The 22,794-nt window shown below is 35.3% G+C and overlaps 1 protein-coding gene across 2 annotated transcripts in view; it reads right to left on the reverse strand.

Moving 5' to 3' along the window:
- Positions 1 to 279: 279 nt before the first annotated feature.
- The window catches only part of LOC149420207 (uncharacterized), a 44,900-nt gene continuing 22,385 nt past the window's right edge, over positions 280 to 22,794 (reverse strand). For both annotated transcript variants that reach the window (XM_089636518.1, XM_089636517.1), the window contains exons 8-16: positions 20,357 to 20,552; positions 18,947 to 19,030; positions 17,776 to 17,896; positions 16,721 to 16,937; positions 14,904 to 15,039; positions 12,033 to 12,230; positions 9,442 to 9,623; positions 7,616 to 7,877; positions 280 to 6,160 (exon numbers count right to left, since the gene is read on the reverse strand). In XM_089636518.1, the coding sequence (XP_089492644.1) occupies positions 5,912 to 6,160; positions 7,616 to 7,877; positions 9,442 to 9,623; positions 12,033 to 12,230; positions 14,904 to 15,039; positions 16,721 to 16,937; positions 17,776 to 17,896; positions 18,947 to 19,030; positions 20,357 to 20,552 (1,645 nt within the window). In that variant the 3' untranslated portion in view covers positions 280 to 5,911. The remainder of the gene's footprint in view (positions 6,161 to 7,615; positions 7,878 to 9,441; positions 9,624 to 12,032; positions 12,231 to 14,903; positions 15,040 to 16,720; positions 16,938 to 17,775; positions 17,897 to 18,946; positions 19,031 to 20,356; positions 20,553 to 22,794) is intronic.

Raw genomic sequence — 22,794 nt, forward strand, 5'->3', positions numbered from 1 at the left:
CTACCTTGGCAATAATAACTGTGATGTGTTGGTGTAGTGTGGCCAGAACCTGGTATGTGGTGTATGTGCATAATCCACAAGAACCATCATCCCAATCACTTATCATCATATGAATTCTTTCCGTTTCAGGACCATCTTATTTGCAATCTGTCTATTCAGCCACATAGAGTTAAAGTTCAGATGATAATGTATTATATTGATCTCGAAGTGTGATTCATTATTGAATCACATTACGTATTATCCAACAATAAAATAAAATATTAATTTGATAGTGTACTGATTTTTTATTCCTTTATTATACAGTTGTAAATAATAATGACACCGAGCTAAGATATAAAATTATATATTTCACTAATTCTATACAAGTCATTAGGTACAATGCTGAAAATGACATAAAACTGACCATAATGAAATAAAATATGAATACATACATCTAATCTATTCACCGTTATAATATTGTGTATACCTTGATAGAGTAAAACTGAGCTCCCTGCTACTTGGTGCTTTCCATTTAAAAAGTAATGACACACAAAACTTGCACTTAGATTAAAATATTCAAGCAAATGTAAGACTTCTAGCACTGCGTGTTTATATATGGATCTAACATTATGATAACTTAATAGAGGAAATAAACAAAAGCCAATAATTAATCTATTATATTTAGGTACAAAAGCAGTACGTAGAGGACACCAAAAGATTAGTCCAAGGTGACTGAAATAACTTATGATACAAGCAACTCCGGTTATACAAATATCTAACTTCACCTAACCTTATCTTATATTATGTACATGATTCATTTCATTACAACTCTATTGATATATTCATATGTAAACAAGGCAAAACATCGTATTCAATATTCAAATTAAAATAATAAACTTACCATTAATCTGCCTAAAAGTAATCATCACTGCGACGGATATTTTCTACAAAACAAGAACGGAGAAAACCACAAACAGAATTATCTATTCAAATCTGGTTGAAAAGTAGTTGGCTAAAGTTGTCTGATGGTTTATTAAACATTTACAGTATATGGTTGTCGGTGATGCTCCGTAATCAACGCCAACAATAAATATATTATGAATTATAAATGCAAACAACTGATATTATTCATTCTTGAATTGTTGGAAGCTTTTGCATAAAACACAAAGATAAAATAGATTAAGATTGGCAAAAGCGAATAATGTTACTTAGATTCATAAACTCAATTTATTTTATCACGACTTAGGTAATAGTGAAGTTCAGCATTTATCATTAAAACTCTGGCATGATTTTTAAGGCTTTCTATTCATTAAATTATATTAAAACTACAGTTAACAGCTAGATCCTATTAAACTAATGCACTGGTAAGTGTTAATAACTTTAACTGTTTGTAACTTTAAACGGTCTATGCAAGGTAGGAAAAAATATATGAACATTCATTTTTCTGGGCGCTCTCAGTCTGGCTGATATACAGGGAGTAAAACATCACGCACTTGAAGTATTTTAACCAGCAATTCTTGAGCATATGTGGAATAAAAATTACAGCAAAATGACACCTACGTTTTAACTCCAAATATGCTCAGGAATCGTGAGTTAAAATCCTTCATTGTTTCATGAATGACATTTCTAAATGATGTTGCAGCTGTCATAAGGAAAACAGATATTTTTTAAAACTCAACTGATGATGCACAGATAGTGTGTGGGCAAAGCAACAGGAGTGTACAGTTTGACACCAACATTTCTCACCTAGTAGAGTCCATTAATTAAAACATGTTTTTGTTCCTATTAAATTGAGGGTTAAAGTGATATGTTTAATTTAATATTTACAGAATTCTCTATCGTGGACAGACAATATGAAAAAAGCAAATTTATGGGAGCAATTATAGATTTAGATTGTATGGCAAATTCAGATAAGTTAAACATCTGTATATCAATTGAATGGATATTGCATATTATATTAGCAGCCAACAATAATACAGACAGGTGTGTTACCAAAGCACAAGATGGTAAGAGAAAATATAATTCAATAAATTTAAGAAGCTGTTTATTAGCAAATCATTGAAGACAATACTAGCGACTCTCAAATGAATGTTTTAAACATAAAACCATTCAAAGAGCAAAGCCCCGGCAAGATATGACCAAATCTTCCTAGATATGACCAAATCTTTTTCTGACGTTTCCATCAAATATTACAATTTGAGGTTTTATTCATTGAGTTATTTATTATTTTTTACCTACGCAACGGTTATTAGATTGGGAAATATTGCGTACTTAGTACAATGACAGTGTTTTATAACATGTTAACAGTGAAAAAAATTTTCCAACAAAACATATTGACTTTACACCGTAACCTGCCGTATAAGCGATGTATGTATGTACGCATCGCCATTGCAGATGGTTTCTTCTGTAATTTATTATTTACCAATTGTATTCAGCACTCAAAAGGTAACTAAGGCGATTACTAGCAAAAGAATTCAAAATTTAGTGCTAGTAATGTCAATATTGCTTAGTTTAATCTTACGCAGACTTGTATTGCAACGAATTAGATTGCTACGGCATTGATGCTGTTATTTTTGCCAAGGTTTGAATTCTTCCATTGCGTTGTTAAAAAGTTGACACGGGAGCGGAAGATGGAATTAAATATCTAAATTAGACAGTTATTATTGAATTCAAAAACTTTGCATAAACTAAAGAAGTCAATAAGTTAAGAATGTAATACCAGAGATGAAGGAAGACTTGCCAACTTTACTAGATAGTTAGCATAATAAAAAGTGATTGTTTTACACAAATGAACTGCGATAAATATAATATTATGCAAAAAATTCACATTGTAAAACAATGTTTAAAAAAAAATTCTTCTTGAAAGTTTGTAAATAAGTGACAAATGAGATTGTAAAAGAAGGAAGTAACAATTAATATACTGTGATTCCACATTAACATTAGTTAGTTTAACATTATTATTTTTTTTATTCCAGTACACAAATATAAGTATGTCGGAGTTTTCCCTTAAAATTATTGTTTTTCCTAGATTAGTCTAAAAACAACTACATTATCCTTAAATGAATGCAATGAGTTGGTAAATGGAGTGATGTTGGACATGATGAAATTAATATTCTCTCTTAAAAATAGACCACTAATTAATAATTTAATTTATACATAGTTTACAAAATATCAAATTATACTCTCCTATAGTAAAGTTTATTTACAGATACATAGCTTTACTGGGCTTGAGTGCAAATAATAGTCTAGAAGCAAGTATAAACTAATGCGATTCAAGAGTGACCATAATATTGGATAAGAATTTTGTTTTCTTCTTCTTACAAATACTTCCTCTTCCTCCCTCGGGTGGCGTTTAGTAGAACAAACATCCTCCCAAGCCAGCTGGTAAGGTATGTAATTGTTGCTCATTATAATTAAATCTTATCTGACAGTTTTAAATTATATTTTATCCATAAAAAGCAGCTCAGCAAAAATCTTTTAGTTAGGCACCTTCCACAGGGATATGCAAGTATTCGATACTCATGTTGTGTACTCTTGCCTCAAACAACGTGTTGTGCACAGTCCATACAAATCCCTACTGAAATCACGCGACCCAAAACTAGAATGCTTTCATAACCTCACTCACAACCAAACAGTTGCCGTAGCTGTCATTCTCTTTCGACTGTTTTGTTCCTAGCATTGATCTAAAGCACACGCATTGTTACGAAATGTCTGACACGAGTGACGCCATGAAAGTCTCGACGACATGAGTGGTAACAATCACCACCACCCGCGTCGTCGACCAAACTCATATCGGCAACGTGTGCCTGTGAATGAACATCTGCGCAGATGAATAGCGGTAGTCGCCAAGATATTTCAATAGTCGAATGTAGTTAGAAGGTCCTCACTTTATTTTCTTGCTTGCTCATGATAAAAATCTTGAAAAATGATATATAAACACTGTTAAACGAGATGACAAATGCTACTTTCATCACCTATGTTTTCACCCCTTTATCGAGGAATATGAATCGACAATACATTTGAAAGACATTTTGCAAAACAAAGTTTGTCATATTGAAGACTAAAAGGCAAAAATAAATGATAAATATCGCCAATGATCCATTTGTACAATAAATTTTCAATAGATTAGACATCAAAATATTTTAGACATTAATATGAACCACCAGTCTTTAATTTCATAAACTTCACCAGAACTAGGTATACATATTATGAATACATTTTGCGTAAGCATAAAATACATGCCTTAACGGTAATTAAAACTTATCTATTTTTTTACAATAATAAGATAACTTACGATAATATTATTATTTTTAATCACAAGTCCGAATACCTTATGTGATTAGAATTCATTAGTATATTTTGATTTCATGTTCTTTTGGATTAATTACAATGTTGATGTGGTGTGTAATCAGTAATCACAGTTCTTTAGACAATGTTTGTAAAATCTATAAAAACTGTCTACGCACAACTCTAAATATACTCCTAAAGCAACTATGGGTAACAACTTCAAATGGCGTGATTCCTCTCATAGAAGTGAATGGAGGAAACAATCGTAAAACTTCTGAGACAGAACAGTGCTATCTACAATATCATTTCAAAGTTCTAAGATTCAATTACAAAAAACCAATAATTAATAGTATTCATGAATACTGTTCTTTTTAATGCAGGGTGTTAAAATATAGTTAACGTACATTTCAATTCAAATTATTTCATAAAATGTTATCTGAATGTCACCATTACGAATATAAGGAGTCCTTCCATGTATCCAATGTTAATGTTAAAAAAGAATTCAATGAATTTTATTCAATAGCTTCTCATGTGAACTGATGAAAAATTATTTATCTATTTTTACATTGAAGTTATTTTTTAAATCTCCAGTATTAATTGCTACTGGGAGTTTTAAAATTAATTTAATTGATTATTGTATATAGCGATCATATGACAATTTAATAGGACTATGATAATTAAATAGTAGGAGAATGAAAACTCTGAAATTAGTAAGAATTGATTTTATAATAGGTGGTGGGGATCCAAACAATGTTTTTACATATGTAATAAGATATAAAAGACATGTGTGAGAATCCATATTTTATTCAAAAGTTTAGTGCTCACCGATTTGGTTAAACTTCAACATAAAACATAATGAATAAGTTTTCTATCTGTGGACTGTGTCATACATTTTGCATACAGGAATATCCCTTTAACTATTTTAAAATTAAATACAACAGTTTCAAGTAAAAAAAAAGAACAATCCTGACAGTTTGCAATTGAGAAAAGCAAGTAAATCAAACGAACTACAGCAGAGGGTGTATTTAAGGTGTAGAATAAATAGTTGTCAGTAGATAGACTGACCACACTGCTCTGTAGTATGATCTCAGTTTTGATTTCTGGTTGTTATAAAGTTGGGTCAGTGTCTACAAAACCATCATGTCCATGTGCAACAAAAGCGGGCCTAATTTGCAAACATCAATAGTGTGCAGATTATATGACCACAGTTGTGATGTCAGGTCACCCGAAGATCTGGTCGGTGGGTAAAAGAAACCCACCTTATTTACACCCGTACATAGGCTACAAAAACCAACAACTAAAGGTCAGCTCCATCAGTTGATGGCTGGTGGTTTGTCAGTTTCAATATCACGTTGGGTCAGTGGTTTCAAAACCATCACATTTATAGCCATGTTTCTTTTGTCTACATGCTACAAAAACCAATAACTAAAGGTCAGCTCCATCAGTAAGCTGACGGAATAACCTCAGTTCCGATTTAAGGTCGGGTTGGAGGCCACAAAACCACCATATTGAGTCTATATGCTACAAAACCATCAACTAATGGTCAGCTATGGCTTGCTTGCGGTATGACCACAGTATTTGTATATTGCGGGGTGATGGGTGACTACAAGACCAACACGTTGGCAGCCGCGAGTGAGCTGTTTCATCAATCGATGGACTGCACCTGCACGACGCTACTTTGCGGTATGATCTCATACTTGATGACGTGCGCTGGCCCGATATGCACCTGGCTGAGTTGCGCCAGCTGTCCGGGCTCGCGGTGCCCGCCAGCCGAGTTGCGCAGCACCAGGTGCCCGCTGCCCGTGGTGAGGTGCGCCGCGTCCTGCTGCTTGTGCTGCTGCAGCAGTTGTTGCTGCTCGCGCTGGTGCTGGACCAGCTGCTCCGCGTGCACCACCTGGATCAGAGCGGGCAGAGACAAAATACAACATCTTTTTCATTGACAGGTAATATACCTCAATAATAATCATGGCAAGAATAGACTTCTTCGTAACACTTTACTACAACTTATTTAAATTAAACTAGCTTTACACCGGCTGACATTACTTCTGTAATAACTTATGCAGAATTATGGTTTTGTAAACTGTAATGTCCTAATAATGTATTTATATATTTATAAAAATGGTAAATATCTATCCTATGTAATTTCCCCAGGATCTTAATACATAATCAGAGAAATGTTTATATTCTCTCTAATGCTATTAAAAATATAATATAGTAAAGAACTAAGAAAATATTCTTGAGTTTTACTATATTTTCCAGCTAAATAAGGTCTTCACAATAAAAAATAAGTCAAATAAGGTTTCCTATAAATAAATACAGCACAATGGACTTTTAAAAATCTTTTGGAATTATGAAATTTGCGATGCGCTTTTTCAGATAAAATAAATTTGTTCCCAAGTGACAAAACAACAAGCTAGAATAACATTAACCTGTGGTGTCCCAGGAAATTCCAAGCTCAATTTCCAAAGGCTCAAATTCCAAAATCAAATGTCAAGTGTCTACTTAAATTTTTTTTGTGTCGCATTTTATAAGTATATGATAACAATTCTTCCAGATTTCGGTAGTTTATACAACTGTTGTTACTAATAATATTATTTTGTACAAGAAACCTGTAAATAAATAATGCTAAAAATATAATTATTCATTATGACGTAAAAATTTTGACATTTCTTACGAAGTTAATTTTCATCACTTTTCTTGGGTGAAATATTATAAAAATTACATAATGTAGATAAAACTATCTTTCTGATGATACCTCAAATCTATTATTTCCACAATCAATTTATATCAAAAATAATGAAAGAAGACGCTTTGACACTAAAAACGCGGCAAATATTTCGTTGGCATTCCACAGAAAAATTCTTTGTAAAAAATCTGAAAAGCTAGAAGTCATTCCGGTATTTGCTGCGTAAAGAACGAGAATAGCCCAAGCGATTGTGACCTTGTTCTTCATACAAATTCCTTATACATAAGGGTCAAAATCGCACATAATTTTTTTTTTTTTTTTAATTCGTAGATAATGTGCCGCACTCACATAATATGTATATTATAATACATAATAATATATGTATATTATATTATAATACGCATATTATGCGGTCCCGGGATATGACGGGTTAAGATACATTACTTAGTTCTATTAAGTTCCAAAACACAATAAAATGTAGGTAAGTGTGGTTGGTGAATTTCTAGCAAATCTGCTATGGATATGCTAGCAATCCAAATTATATTTATGGTTTCAATCTGTCCTGATGCCCCCGATGAAGGTGCTGTTGGGCTGAAAACGGCTGGGGTGTTGGTGTAACGTTGTTTATCATATTACAAAGAAATTAAATGATCATAAAGCTACCTGATGATGCGTTGGCGTCATCTGGTGTGCCTCACGCTGCTGTTGGTGTGCATTATTTAGCTGCTGTTGTTGCTGCTGCTGTTGCTGCTGCTGCTGCTGCTGCTGTTGTTGTTGTTGCTGCTGTTGTTGTTGCTGCTGTTGCTGCTGTTGCTGTTGCTGCTGCTGCTGTTGTTGCTGCTGCTGTTGCTGCTGCTGTTGTTGTTGCTGTTGTTGCACCTGCTGTTGTTGGCTCACCTGTGAGTTCAGTGTTGACTGGGTATCCCTAAACAATGAATAGCATAAAAATATTAGTATAAACAATTTTTTTTATTTTACATTAGCTTCATATAATAAGGTGCATGCGTGACGTACATGGCGCGTCGGTTGATTTGACGTTTATTCTTTAGGTTATGTTTATGTGTTACACTTCTCAGCAGACGCAATTCATACTATTCGTAGCTTTGTCTACGAATATGTCTACTTTTAAGTCTTGTGATTCTGAAAGCGAATTCGAGGACTTGCTAAGATTATAATATGATTCATGAAATAAATAAACAAACACAAATGTTGGAGAGTTCCATGCTCTAGTAATCTGATGTCAAACGATTCTTCGTGTACTTCTGTAGAACAAAGGGAAATTTGATGAGCTTCACAGCAATATTGAATGTAACACAAGAAAATAAAATACACGTCAATTATTGGTACCAGAGAAAGACTGGCAGTTTTTATACGGTGCATTTGCAATTCATTCTATGGGTGCAATGGGAATAATATTAAAAAGAATTATATTTTAGAATATTTTTGTTAATATTGTTGTCTTCGGCACCTGCTCCTCCAGCCAGACGCTATCTACAGCTGAAGAACTCTGCTTCATTTAAGGTTGGATGCAAATTCATTTCATAAATGCGTGTCAAACAAACTGCAATTTTATCAACTGTCAAAACCTACACAACCTAATACGCATACATAAACCACTCACAGATGTGAAATCAACTGGTTGGTGGCTTGACGAATTCTATCTTTACACGACCAACGCCAATCTGGACAGCCCAGATTTGCATAGCAATGGAAGCGTAGGTTTGTGTTGCCTGTGACAAGCATGTGTTTCTGAATTATCTATTTCCATAGAAAATGTATGGATTGTAATTAGTACAGATATCTTAATGCATTGCTTACGTAGTGTATGTTCACCCAGTTATTTCTACCTTGAATGTCACCACCTAATATGCCATCATCTAACCCAAGGCTGCCCAACCTTTTTAACAGTTGGGCGAAATTGATGATTTTGAATCACTGGCGGGCCACTGAATACCTGACGGTTCCTATTTCCATGGAGGGGGGGGGGGTTGTTAGAGAATTTCTATAAAACATAATTCCCCACAAAAAAAATTCAAAATGAGTACAAAATATTTGAAATCCATGGGGGGGGGGGGTTGTTTCACTTCGCTGAGAAAAAATTCCGCACACCCAAAACCATCATATGTGGGGGGGGGTGGCTACAAGATTCCATTTCGGACGCAATTGTTTAAAAAATAAGTTCAACAGGTTAGATTTTTTCGTCGCTGATTCTCGTTCTGAGTAGCCTAAATAGCGATAAATCGCCTTCGTTGGCAACACTGGTGACCGCACGCAAGCTGCATTGTTTGTTTTACCGCGGGCCCGCGACACTTTTTCAAATTGGCGGATTGGCGGGTTTTTTGAAAATGGTTCACGCGGGCCACTTATAATTCGTTCCGCCATTCGGCCCACGGGCCACAATGTGGCCCGCGGGCCTGGGGTTGGGCAGCCTTGATCTAACCCTATAAAACTAAAATTAGGTTTAGAGAAGTCTAAGAATAAAGTCTTACCTATTTTGCATGTGCTCTTGCTTGATAGTGTGTACCAGGTTGCCACCGGGTGAGGTGATCTGCGTGCCAATGGTCTTCCCCTCCCTATTGATGATGTGGATCTGATTGCCTATAAGCTGGCGGTTCCTGGAGCCGCCAATCAGGATCTGGTTTCCGATGACCTGACCCTCTCGATTCGTCACCTAATGAATACAGAAAATTGCCAATGAAAATATAATGGAAGAGAAAAGATTCTAAAATCAATTTGTACTTTCCTACATTGAGGGAACATATTGAGATCCTTGCGGTACACTAGTGCCCCGGCAGTCACAGCGTGGACAGGACTGTGCAGCAATAACAAGTCCTGAAGGCCACATTTGTGCATCATATTACAGTAGAACCCCTTTAATTCGAAATCCACGATACATCAAAAACCAAATTTCCAATTAACGAAGTCCCGTGTAATTTGAAATTTAAAGAAAAAACAAACAAAAAATTGCCGTAAATCTAGTTCCACGGCCGCCCTATCAAATAGGGTTGGGTAGTAACTTCGTAGTAAATTCGTAATAACACAACTTGTTCCCGTGTAAATCAAATTTTTGCAGCCGATTACCGCCGCAGTCGACCGTTCATGTTGAGTTATTCAAAGAAAATACGTAAAAACATGGAAATTTTGGCGTAAATCGAAATTTCGCTGCCGATTACCGATGTAGCCGGGCCGTCGAATTCATATATTTAAAGTAAATTCGTAAAAATACAATATATTTCGGCGTAAATCAAAATTTCACAGCCGATTACCGTCGCAGCCGGCCCTTTTAACTCAAATATTCATAGTAAATTCGTAAAAATACAATATATTTCCACGTAAATTGTAATTTCGCATCCGATTTCTGTTGCAAATTCAGATTTTCAAAGTAAATTTGTAAAAATATCACATAATCTATTGCGATAGATCTCATTATAGCGAGTTCTTCAATAAAGTTAGTGTTTGGTTGAGGGATAGTGGCAAGTCTGGGGACCATAGAATGAAAGGCGGAATGTTTATGGCCAATGCGATGGTTTGAAGTATGTAATATGAATTACTGTATCAGTAAAGGTAGGTTTTCTGTAAATATTGAAATTGAATTTACTATTAAATATCATCAAGTATATAAAGTAAATATAATCAAACATCATATTATCAAAATTAATATTTAAGTTCTGTGAAATTCATATTCGTTTCTGTTACTATCCAAATTCTGTGAAACAACCGGCCCATGATGAAATAATAATAGAACTTTCACAGAACTTGAATTTTAAGTTTGAAATTTGATGAATTGTTAAAATTCTGTGAAACAACCAAAAAGTATTTTTTTTACAATTAAATGGACATTTGAAAGCTCCATAACTAATATTGGAAAAGATATTGCAAGGTGAAAAAAGCTGCGAACATCTATAAAATCCAAACAGAAAATATCCAAATTTCAGAAAATTTTGCTGCTTCAGAAACAATCGAACAGATTGTCTGCTCCGAAGCTAAAAAAGATTTAACCAGTCCTGTGGATTGAAAACCTACTGACGAAGGAAAAGCTGTAGTACTGGCTACATCTAATACCACCATGACATTAACCTGTTGAAGGCCGGAGCATAAAACAGAAAAATATTAGTGGGACCTAAAGTTTTACTAGCACAAATGATGCTGATTTTGTTATTCATACATTTTTCGAAGCAGTAAGGTCAAAATCGCATCGCAAATTATTCTAAAAAGGATATGTATTAGAATGCTTGGATGTTCTCCAGAGACCCATCGGCGTTCCACTGGTTATATTTCCTCTTGCAATAGAAATTAATGGACTGGATGAACCATCGACCAAGTATTATATAGAAAGGGCGTGTGAACCTTAAAATTAACTTCGAAACCAATAATAACATTGGTTCAAGAAAATATTTATCAAAAAGAAAGTGCATTATCTCGCAGTATCGGAATAAGCATTTCTTTTTACCTTTTGTTGGTCTGCACAGAGCAAATTCGTTTTCTAGAAAAGTGAGTGTGGTGAAGAACATTTTTCAAACATGAATTTGAGGCAGTTAGCAATATTTTCGGTAGGGGCTCTTGGGGACTTTATCATTAACAAATCAATCAGCTATATGAATATTTAAAAAAATGAACTCAAATATACCTCATAGATAGCTTTGTGACGACGTATCGATACGTTCATGAAAGTAAAAATTGCTAAAAAATCTTACATTTCTTTCTAGCAAAACAGCTACATCGAGCAACCAATTACGACAACACTTTTGCCACAAAATGATCAATCTTTGCTGATTCATCATTTTTGACATCAAGTTGGGTTGGTACATCTCTATATCTTTTGACACGAAGCCTTTCAGGCCTGCTATTGGCCGATAAAATTAAATTACAACGTAGGATTGAGTGATAACTTGTGCTCTGTATTATAACATAGGAAACTTGGAATTATATTTAGGCTTCCAAAGCGAGGCATCAGAATTTGATGAGGAGTTGTATTATGAAATTACGCTTGAATGGTGTTATTTTTAGATTGGAATTAGACATAGAGGGCTAATCTATTGTTATATATCGATGGGATGAACTGAACTGAACACATTCTTACCTGAATGTGAGTTGGTCCCGTGTGCTGCTGCTGCAGACTGGTGCTGCTGGAGGAGCTGTGGTTGGAGGCCTCGCTCTGGCGAGACGCCTCACTCACCAGCTGTTGTTGCTGTTGCTGCTGCTGCTGTTGTTGCTGCTGCTGTTGTTGCTGTTGCTGGGCCAACTCCTGCTGCTTGTCCATGTATATCTCGGTGGGTTGCTGGAAAAGTCAGTGATACATAAGGAAAAGAATATCATTTGTATTTAAAAAATACAGGTTTAGGACTCCTTCAGGTCCCATCTTTGGTCTCCATAAAAGGTGAATCCTTGTCTTCTTCTTAGAATGGTGGAGGTCAAAGTGAGATGCTGAGGTTGTTCAGCCAGTTGGCGGCATCAGGAGTCACTTTATTCAGCACACATGTGCCATCAGGAAACTGAAGGAGGGGGACATTTTTCTAGGATGTCTACATTCACACAATTCAAAATCCTTTAGACTCCACTTGTGTATCATAATATCCTTTATTATATTCTATTGCAAGATAAACATTTTGAAAAAGAATTGTGTGCTCAATGTCCTGTTAACACACTTTGATCGGGTTATTTTTTCGAAAATAAAGGTCCCGCGCGAATTTGTTTAATTTGTTTTAAATCGCTATATCTTCGAAAATAATGGAAATATTTCAATAAAATTTTCTACGTACTAACTCAGCATACCCAAGCTATATAATTTGTAGCCGAAAACCAAGTATTATTTCTAATGCAACATAATAAATCGAAAACAAAGTCATTGTTGAGTCATTTTTTTAAGTATAAACTAGGTTTCAATTTTATAAAATTACAAATTATTATATTTTCACCAAGCCCAAATTATTATAAAAACAAAAACAATTGCCACTTCTCTAGTATCGTCAGAGTAACACATTATTACCCATTGAAATACCACGTGTGCAATTGCCCCTCGCACGGTACAGCGGACCAAAACCATCGGAACGTGCTAATAATATTGGTTATTTTTTCAAATGAAATTTAAAATAATCACTTAGCGTAGAATGCTTCTCGTATGGCTCACATAATATTGTTTATTTTTTTCACCATACACTATTAGGTTTAAGTTTTTAATCACCTTTATATAATCAGTTACAGTTTACGTCTAAAAATTGTTCATCTAATATTTCCTTGTTCTTCCTCCATATCACTTTCTTCAGAATCACTGAACTGTAATGGCATCACTGACATTCTTCTCCTATAAGGAATTTCTTCACTTCCACTAGATTCTTCTCTTTCACTATGGAATTCAGGCAAATAATTACTAGAACAGGCAGATAAATTATCTGCGACGATTTCGTTATCACTTTCGTAATTTTCCGAATCCATTTTGAAAGATTTGAAAAAGCAAATATAAATATTATCTCCTCGGAACACAACCGGAGGACAATTTGCTTTTTAAAAACTGGCATGCACTTGTAAATATTTATTATGGTCCGCCTAACTGTGTTTGCCTGCTGTTTTTAAATGCTCGACACTCTCCTCTCCCTCGCACCTAGGAGTTGAGTGGGTGCGGAACAGAGATAGAAAGATTTGTTTCGGGTTTCATGGTCATAAAAACCCTGGTTCCAGGAATTGAATTATTAGAATAACAGAATATGTTATCTAAATTACTTATTTCGTTGAAATACCTATCAAGTGTCAGGTGTTCAATAATAATTGCCATTTTAGTTGAAATATCGATGTACACAAAAGACTCCAAGATAAATACAAAAAAAAGACTTGCATTGCAATTTGATAATTATGTACATATAGTTGGGACCTTTATAAAGAGATTGGTATATAATGTTCATATAAAAACATCAGATAATTTCTTCTTTTCTGCCATTGAAATGAGGCGGGCGCAGAAGGTAGAACTACCCTTCCCGACGTTAAGCATCAATCGACCGAACGGGTAGAACTACTCTTCCCGATTAAAGTGTGTTAATACAGTAGAACCCCGATAATTTGAAAAATGTGTAAATCGAAATTTCCGCCAAAAAAAGATTCATTCGAAATTTGTTGATTAGAAATTCGTCAATTTACAATTAACTTATTTTAAAAATTTTTTGTGTAATTTGAAAAAAATTAAATTTTGCAAAAATAAATCACATAATTTCATAAATGTCTATCTGACAGACAGCCGTGGTGGTAAAACTTTTAAAATGTCTTTTTACGTGGTTATACATCATCCTAATTGATATTATTATTTTGTACATCGGAATCGATTTACATGGGAACAGGTATTATGAATTTACTACAAAGAACTTACACGCATTTGAAGGGGTGTCCAAAGGAAATCGATTTTAAGGTATAAATATTTTTTGATATATATGATACATTTCTCAATAATCTATCTTATTACTAACTATAGACTAGTCGAACTATTATCAATTTATGGCTAACAGATTGAATCCACCGGTTCGTCGATCACCATGCAATGCATTTTTGATTGATGAACGTGATGCTAGAATGTACATATGTTATAATGTATTATTTATTTACATTTTATACAGGCAGATAACATATGGTAACATACTTGATGTCCCGTGGATTTCAAATTAACAGGGTTTTCCTGTAAATGGATAATTTTGATACATAGTCCCTCTTTTGTGACAAATCACCTCACGGGCAAAAAAGATGACTATTTAAACCGGAAGTTCCTTTCCTACGGACATTGTTTATTTGGTGTGAAACTGTATGACTTGTTTTGTTAATAGACAACTAAATTGAATCGAAAGGTTGAAGATGATTATCATCTCCCAGCTGCAGTGAAGTTTATTTTAATGAAATTCTGTTTGCTTTTTCAATCGGCATTGTACTGTACATTATACATAATGTAGAATAATGAAAAATTGTAGAAACATACAATGATGACTTGGTGATTCCTCGGGGGAATCTCCATGTGCTGCCTCTGATGAAGGAGAAGGTGGTTCTTCTGGAAGAACGCTTTTCCGCAAGTGTCGCAGACGTGTGTGCGCAGGGTACAACTACCGTCGGGGTGTCTGGAAACGAAACATATATGATTGTATAAAACAGGTGTAAAATAATTCATCCTAAGTTTTACCCATTCCTCATAATTTTTTAAACAATCTTGTTTTATGTTTGAATTAACGAATCCTAACGAACTTAAAATTACCCTGCTTTCCGCTATTTGAATCATACATGTACTTGACTGCAATAGTGATGTACACCCAGTAATATTCCCTGGAGTTTATGCGGCAGTATTATTATTTTGTAAATCGGAATCGATTTACACTGGAATGTCATATTTTTTCCAATTTATTTCGAATATCCGACTTTGAAGGGCCGAGAAAATTCGTTTTATGCGGAAATATGACGTATTTTTACGAAATTTACTTAAAATATCTGAATTTAAGGGGTCGGCTGCGACCGAAATCGGCCACGAAATTTCGATTTAGGCGTAAATATATCGTATTTTTACGAATTTATTACAAATATCTGAATTTAAAGGGTCGGCCGCGAAGGAATTCGGCCCCGAAATTTCGATTTACGCATAAATATATCGTATTTTTACGAATTTATTTTGAATAACTGAATTTCAAAGATCGGGCACGACGGAAATCGGCTCCGAAATTTCAATTTACGCGGAAAAGTATCTTATTTTTTACTAAATTTACTTAGAATAATTAATTATGGTGTGGTTATCGTGGTGTATAAATGAAAGATCTCTCCACTCAGGTATAGCGTTTATTGATAAGTTGAAAGCTGATTTTACAATCAAAATATTTCACGTTTATTATGCACAAATACTATGAATGCTCGCGAAACTAGGTCGTAGTACTCGTAGGTAGGTGCATCCGACGATAGTAAATACTGAACACTAATAATATGCTCGCTGCGTCGGGCTTATTTATATTGTTAGGTCAGTGGCAACAGCAGGTAGTTAAATGGCAACTAAATCGAGGCCACCCGCTCGGTCTGGCCCTTTCCCGAAGTTTCGACGGCGTGGCAATTATGCCTAGGCCGTAGACTCGAACCTTCTGGCGAGTTCTCGTAATGTGTAAGACCGACTTGCGATATTATTGTTGTCAATAGACAAGTAGGTGCTTGCAGTACGTAGGTTGCTTTGTTTACGATGCGATTTGGACTGCAGGTACATAATTCGGGAGTAGGTACTAAGTAGGTCGAGCGGTTTATTATTAATTAGTTAATCTAGATTTTTCTCGACGCTACAATGGCGTTAAAAGATTCTGCGTGAATCGGCAGCAATATTTCAATTCACACGGAAATTTGACGTATTTTTACGAAATTTACTTCAAATTTAAAGGATCGGCCGCTACCGAAATCGGCTGCTAAATATTTTTCACCATTAATTAAGTATTTTTTGGCCTTTTGGATAGGAGACAAAAAAATAGCTTCAGCCATTTCCGGGAAAGCCAACAAAATTTTGGTCCATCTCCAGGGTACGGAAGGGGATATAACATATTTTCTTTTGGCACCCTCGGAGGGAGGGGTATTTATTCATTTGATTAATTGAACTGTTAAAGATAATTCATTCACCATTCAAAAATGCTTCATTTGACTAGTGCAACCAATTTACCTAATGAGAATGAAACATTCTCCTAAATTAGTGTATTTCTTTTTGAACAGCATTCACAAAACATAGGAACCAAAGAAGTGGTCTCTTTATGATAAGTACATTTATCGCATTTGTGTGCTTACCTCCTATGATGCTGGTGCAATCCGTGCCTGGACGCGAACCCTTTCCCGCAGTCCTGGCAGAAGTGCACCTTGGGGCGCGGCTGCGTGGCTACCAGGTGCGTGGCAGCCACGGTGGTGACGTTGGTATTGCCACCGCTGGCGTTGTTGCCGGCCGTGGCATTGTTGGTGTGCTGGAGCACACCGCCCGAGGACACGAGCTGCAGGCCCTGAGAGTTGCCTGCACCGAAGAACCAGATGGTTAATCAATTCATTTTAAACATACATAGTACACAATTAACACTGAACAGATATGCCAAGAAGTATGCATATATAAATATAATTACTTTGAAAGAAAACTCATGTCGCAAATTATATAAGGTGTCCGGGGATAAAGTACACAACTTCGGGAGGCGATTCTACATGAAAGTACAAGTAAAAAAAAAATTAACTTTTTCCAAATTTCAACATTTTAAAGTAGTTTTCAGATAAAAAAGTTAAATTGTTTGCATGGAAAAAATTATGGAATGTCGAAAAAAGTTATTTTTCTTTTTCACTTCTATCATAATCCAGAATCACCTCCAGAAGTTAGTGCTCTTTACCACCAGACACCCTGTATGAAACCCATAACTTCCTTACTTCTTTACATAGCTATCTCCCCAAATATTCAAATAAGATTTTGTAGTGTAATTGGATTGATAATCTGTCATACAATAATAAAATTAAAATTAATGAAACATTTTCAAATATGTAGAAACATTCTTACTTGAACAGATTGGCAATTTCACTAAGCCGATGTTTCACTAAACCTGATCTATCTCATAGAATCCATGAAATAGATCCGTGAGAACAGGCCTTTCTATGGAATAGAAACCCAAAGTTGAATGGGTTAAACTTTCCTTCTGTAAATTGTCCATAAATTCTCATATAATAGACCAGGTGCGAGCGCGCAATTAGTCGAAAGGTCTTATGTAACTGGTGAAAGTGTTTTTTCAAACCTGTAAAGAACTTCTAGAGGTTTAGCTTTTCAGTAAACCAGACCCACTTAAAATACTTGGCGGTGGATATAGGAAACATACCTTGATGCGCCTGTGTAGGATTGAGGAAGTTTCCGGGCTGCAGTGCAGCCGTCAGAGCACACAGATCCGTCACAAAGGTGCGATCTCCCGTGTGGAGTCGCACGTGTAACGCCAATGCCTCCTGCAATACAGACAATACAAATAGATTTTTACATTTAATAATTTTAAATTATATTGTACAGATCAGGGCGCAATCAACTGTATAAATTGGTTCCTGCTTAGAATTGTTTCTTATGAAGAAGAAATCTGTTTTCTGAAGTGGTAAAAACTCTTGAGAAATGAGTTCTAGAATCATGAAATTTTAACATCTCTCCTGAAAGCCATGCTTTTTTATTTTTTTGCGATTGTTTTCTGTTTACCAGATAGTGTGTCAAATTATTCAAATATATTTCATATATTTCAAAAAAGTTATTTTTCTTTTTCACTTCTATCATAATCCAGAATCACCTCCAGAAGTTAGTGCTCTTTACCACCAGACACCCTGTATGAAACCCATAACTTCCTTACTTCTTTACATAGCTATCTCCCCAAATATTCAAATAAGATTTTGTAGTGTAATTGGATTGATAATCTGTCATACGATAATAAAATTAAAATTATTTCATGTTTATATCATAACACATTTCCCCAGAAGAGCTAACTTTATCGAAATAAATTGAACAATCTCCGATTTTAACTGTCAAAAAAAAAAAATTTATATGAATACATATATAAACTAGTTTTATTATGTCTGCTTATACTTGAATAATACCGTACACGAAAGCCAACAATCAAAAAGTGTTTTAAAAGAAATATAGACCTATATATTACTTTCATTTTTGCGATGCCATTTCAAGTAAACGAATTTTGACGTTCATAGACAAATTATTTCGTAAGCTGTCATAGAGGCTACATTCATTAAATAAACAGTAGAATCGACACAGAAATTATCTCAAGTGATTCTGATTTTTTCCTCGGCAAAGTTTTCAGACCATAAAGATTAAAATCGCAAAAGAAAAAAAATTCCAGCGCGGACAGTATTAGGGCTCACCCATTTGCGTAAAATTGGAGCGCACATGTGCTCGAAAAACAGTTCAATAGTTAAGACAGCAGTGTTTACAATTATATATTATTATTGTTGAAAAAGCATTATACTTGAAAAAGGAGAGTAAAAAAAATAGTTAAGGCTCACTTTAGTATTGAAGCAGTTGCCACATTCCTGACAAGCATATCCCGCTGAGGTCTTCTCCTGAATCGCTCCATCTGGACCAATCAACTGCCAAATCAAAACCATGTTAGTCATTTTATTTTCATTTCACCAAATTGGAAAGAATGGAAAAGGTCCTTCGTATAGAACATTTTATTTTAGGTTAAAGCTAATTTAAAACACAACCATGCCTTCTTCAATAAAGTATTATATTTTCCCTAATGGAGAAGGCAAGGATTTGTCCAAATAAGTTGGATGTAACTTGAAATAAGGAGTATGCACGTAAGTAAGGGAATTGGATATCTTTAATGAGTACATAAGTTTAAAACAATTTATTAACAAAAGCCTGCCTATTCGTGCTGTCATTATATTTGTTGACAAATATGTGAACGACGGAGTCATCTTCCAATTACATAGATGAGGGAATAAATGAAGGATAAAAAATATATTTTTGTAAATATCGGAACATATCGGAGTCTAACTAATCAGAATGCCGTTTCTCTGCACGGTGTATGCAGAGAGGATGGAATTTCACACAAATCTGAGATGGTATCAATTGCATAGATCAAATTGATGCTGTGATATTGGATTAAAATTCAATAATATTTGTGGCGGTTTGGTATTATGTTATTTTATTGATAACAGCGTCCAAAAAACAACAACTCTATGATATTTAGGAATAATTAATAATTTAATGCGTTTAATAAAGCTCAAGCAGAACCATAATCAATCCATCACACTAGATCGAATCAAAATGGCATAAAAATATTTGAAGTTTTAAAACCGCACTTGGACAAAGAAACTTTTATTTTGTAACAAAACTCCACAACATTCTTACCCCAGATATAAAACGAATAGAAATGTTAATTGCGTACAAGTTAAGAAGTGGTCTATCTAAAAAAGGTTACATTCTATAAAATGACACCTAATTAAATTAAATAACTTAAGTCCGCCTCAGCACAGGAATCCCTAGAGAGGAAACAAATAAAAAAAAACCGTTAACCTATATTCACATGAATTATCTGAACATTTTCAGAAGTATTATGACCGACAAAACCAAAATAGGTTATGTAAAAACTTAAATAATTCAGTAATTCAGGGGTTAAGTTTATGTTTATCGTTGAATGTAATCTAAAGAAAGTTAAAAAGAAAACGACACACTTTTTTAGCAATCGATCTTAGAATGTCGTGACTTTTCCCGATTTTCCAGATAATAAAAACATTAAGTTTAAAAAATCAGAATAAAGGTCATGACACGCAACCCGTACAACGATACACTACAGTTTCTCATAAAACCGACTAAACACGTAATGAATCTAAAGTTGGAAGATGCCCGCGAACATTGACAGCTACCTGCACGAGGTTTGTCTTGATTCTAGCACGGTCGCCACCCACCACTTGCACAATCTGCGGCTTCATCTCCTGCTGCAGCTGCTGCTGGGGCGGCACAGAGCTGGTCTGCTGGCCGACGGACACCGTGGTCACCGTGCCAGCGGGGTGCATTATCTTGCAGTGTTGCAGAAGGTCATTCTTGCACTTGAAGGCTTCGCCGCAGTCGATGCAGGAGAATGGGGAGTCGCCTGTGTGCAGTCTAAGTAAAAGAAAAGAGTTTTTTTTAATACAGATTCTAAAATAATATGCTAAATACTACTACTACTTTGTAACACTCCAGTCATTGTCTCCGCGGCTGACTCGCCACTAGTAATCGAATATGCACATCATAAATCTATTATAGTTGAACTAAATATTCCTCTCCCTGCTACCACCCTAAAACCCCAGATAGTCAAAATGTTCAATAAAGTTAACTACGAGGTAGTTAATGATGCTCTCAGAAACAGTGATTGGTCCTCTGTCGTTAATGCACAGGACGTAGATGCTGCAGTACATTATTTTTATGGTATTATTGATGCCCTGATAGATGATCTGGTTCCAAAGAAAGTAATCAAATCAACCAAATTCCCAACATGGTATTCGGCGGCTTTAATTAACATAACTAAAGAAAAATTAAAGTTTTTTCGTGCCTGGAAACGGTACAAGAATCCTCTAGATCAGTGTTCCGCAAACTTTTTATGTTCACGGTACACCTAACTAATCAAGAAATTTTTACGGTACACCAAAGAAAAAAAAACATGGTTAATTTTGGATAGGATTGGCTAGGCTTATTACGAATAGCGGCGAACTTTGAGGTTAAACTACGAAAGCAAAAAAAAACATCCAAGGTTTTGAATGGTTTGTTTGGCAAAGCAGGGTTTCTCTAGCCGGGTTTATGTAATTATGATTGATATTTATCACATAACAGTGACAGAATGACCGCGAACTGTCACCGAATCGGTTCGAGAAGTGAATTTTAATTTTACGCAATTGATAATTAAAATGCATCTTTTTCCACCGACACCGAGCCAAAAAGTTTCCTTTTATAGTAATTACGGCATATCTAAAGTTTTTTTCTAAAAATTATTCGTAATAAGCGTGGCCACTCCGAACAAAATTTACCAAAAACAATATTTTATTAATATTTATTATTAAAATCAATATAACATGAAAAGATGTTTAATGCGAAATGTGAGCCTGTTTAACTGAACACAGACGATCAAAATTTGCAACAATCGTTGATAACGCTGCTCGCATCTCTTCGTCGATCGTCCTCAGGCGTTCTCTTTTTTTTGACTTTATCGTTGTGAGAGTTGAAAACCCCAATTCGCATAAATAGGTCGTGGCAAATGGTAATAGAATTGCAATAGCTCGCTTTGACAGCAGTGGATACTCATTTTTTTACGTGGAGCCAAAAATGTGCTAACTCTGTTTCAGAAAATTTTAATTTTAGTGTCCGATCAGTTTTAAGCTCCATGAATTCTTCCTGCTCGTTTATTGGTAAATGTCCAAGAGAAGTGCTTTCCGAAAATGGATTTCTTACCCAGTCCATAGGTTGCAGGTCACACTAAGGAAAATATGAGTTCATTTTTTCTGCTAACAGCTCCAAGTGTTTCACTATCAAAGCCTGCACTTTTTTTTCTGAATCGGCAGCCATGACATTTGGAAACATTTCTTTACTACCATTGGTAGCGTGGCTGATCCATAGCACCAATTTAGCGCGAAAGCTTTCAATCTTGTCCGAAGACGTTAAAATGTTACAATTTCTTCCTTGCATTTTTTTGTTCAGCTCATTTAATTGAGCGAATATGTCCGCCAGATATGCAAGTTTTGCTACCCATTCTTCTTTTTTAAATTTTATGTTGAAATCTTTTAAAATCTTTTTTAATGTTATGTTGTCACGCGCATGCACCCCGATAGCTCGTGCGCAATCACGTGGTAATGAAGCAATAGCACCCCACTTATGTAGTGTAGCACACGTGATAATGTAGCGTAGCGGCGTAGCACACGGCCACTTCGCAGCGATCGAGTCCCACCCACGCCACCTCCGGCCGCCGCGCCGCACAGAAAAGTAAAGACCGATTTACAGAGCACTTTGTGAGAAGTGACGCGGGACTCGCGGCACACTTACAAATGGCCACGGCACACCAGTGTGCCGCGGAGCACACTTTGCGGAACACTGCTCTAGATTACCTATCATTCTCAATACTTCGCAAAAGACAAAAGAAAATTTCTAGTCATACTCATAACGCCTACATTGCTCGATTGGAATCAGATATACAAACTAATGTTAAAAAAATATGGAATTATGTTAAGACGCAAAGAAAATCTCCCACTATACCAGAACATATGACCTATCATTCGACAACGGCACACGATAGCAAAGAAGTTACAGACTTGTTCGCTGATTACTTCTCAACGGTCTTTAGAAATGAATTTCCAACACTCAATGTTAATAATAA

Source organism: Hesperophylax consimilis, chromosome 10 (genome assembly GCF_061612785.1).
Source record: "Hesperophylax consimilis isolate HC1 chromosome 10, BYU_Hcon_1.0, whole genome shotgun sequence".
NCBI lineage: Eukaryota > Metazoa > Arthropoda > Insecta > Trichoptera > Limnephilidae > Hesperophylax > Hesperophylax consimilis.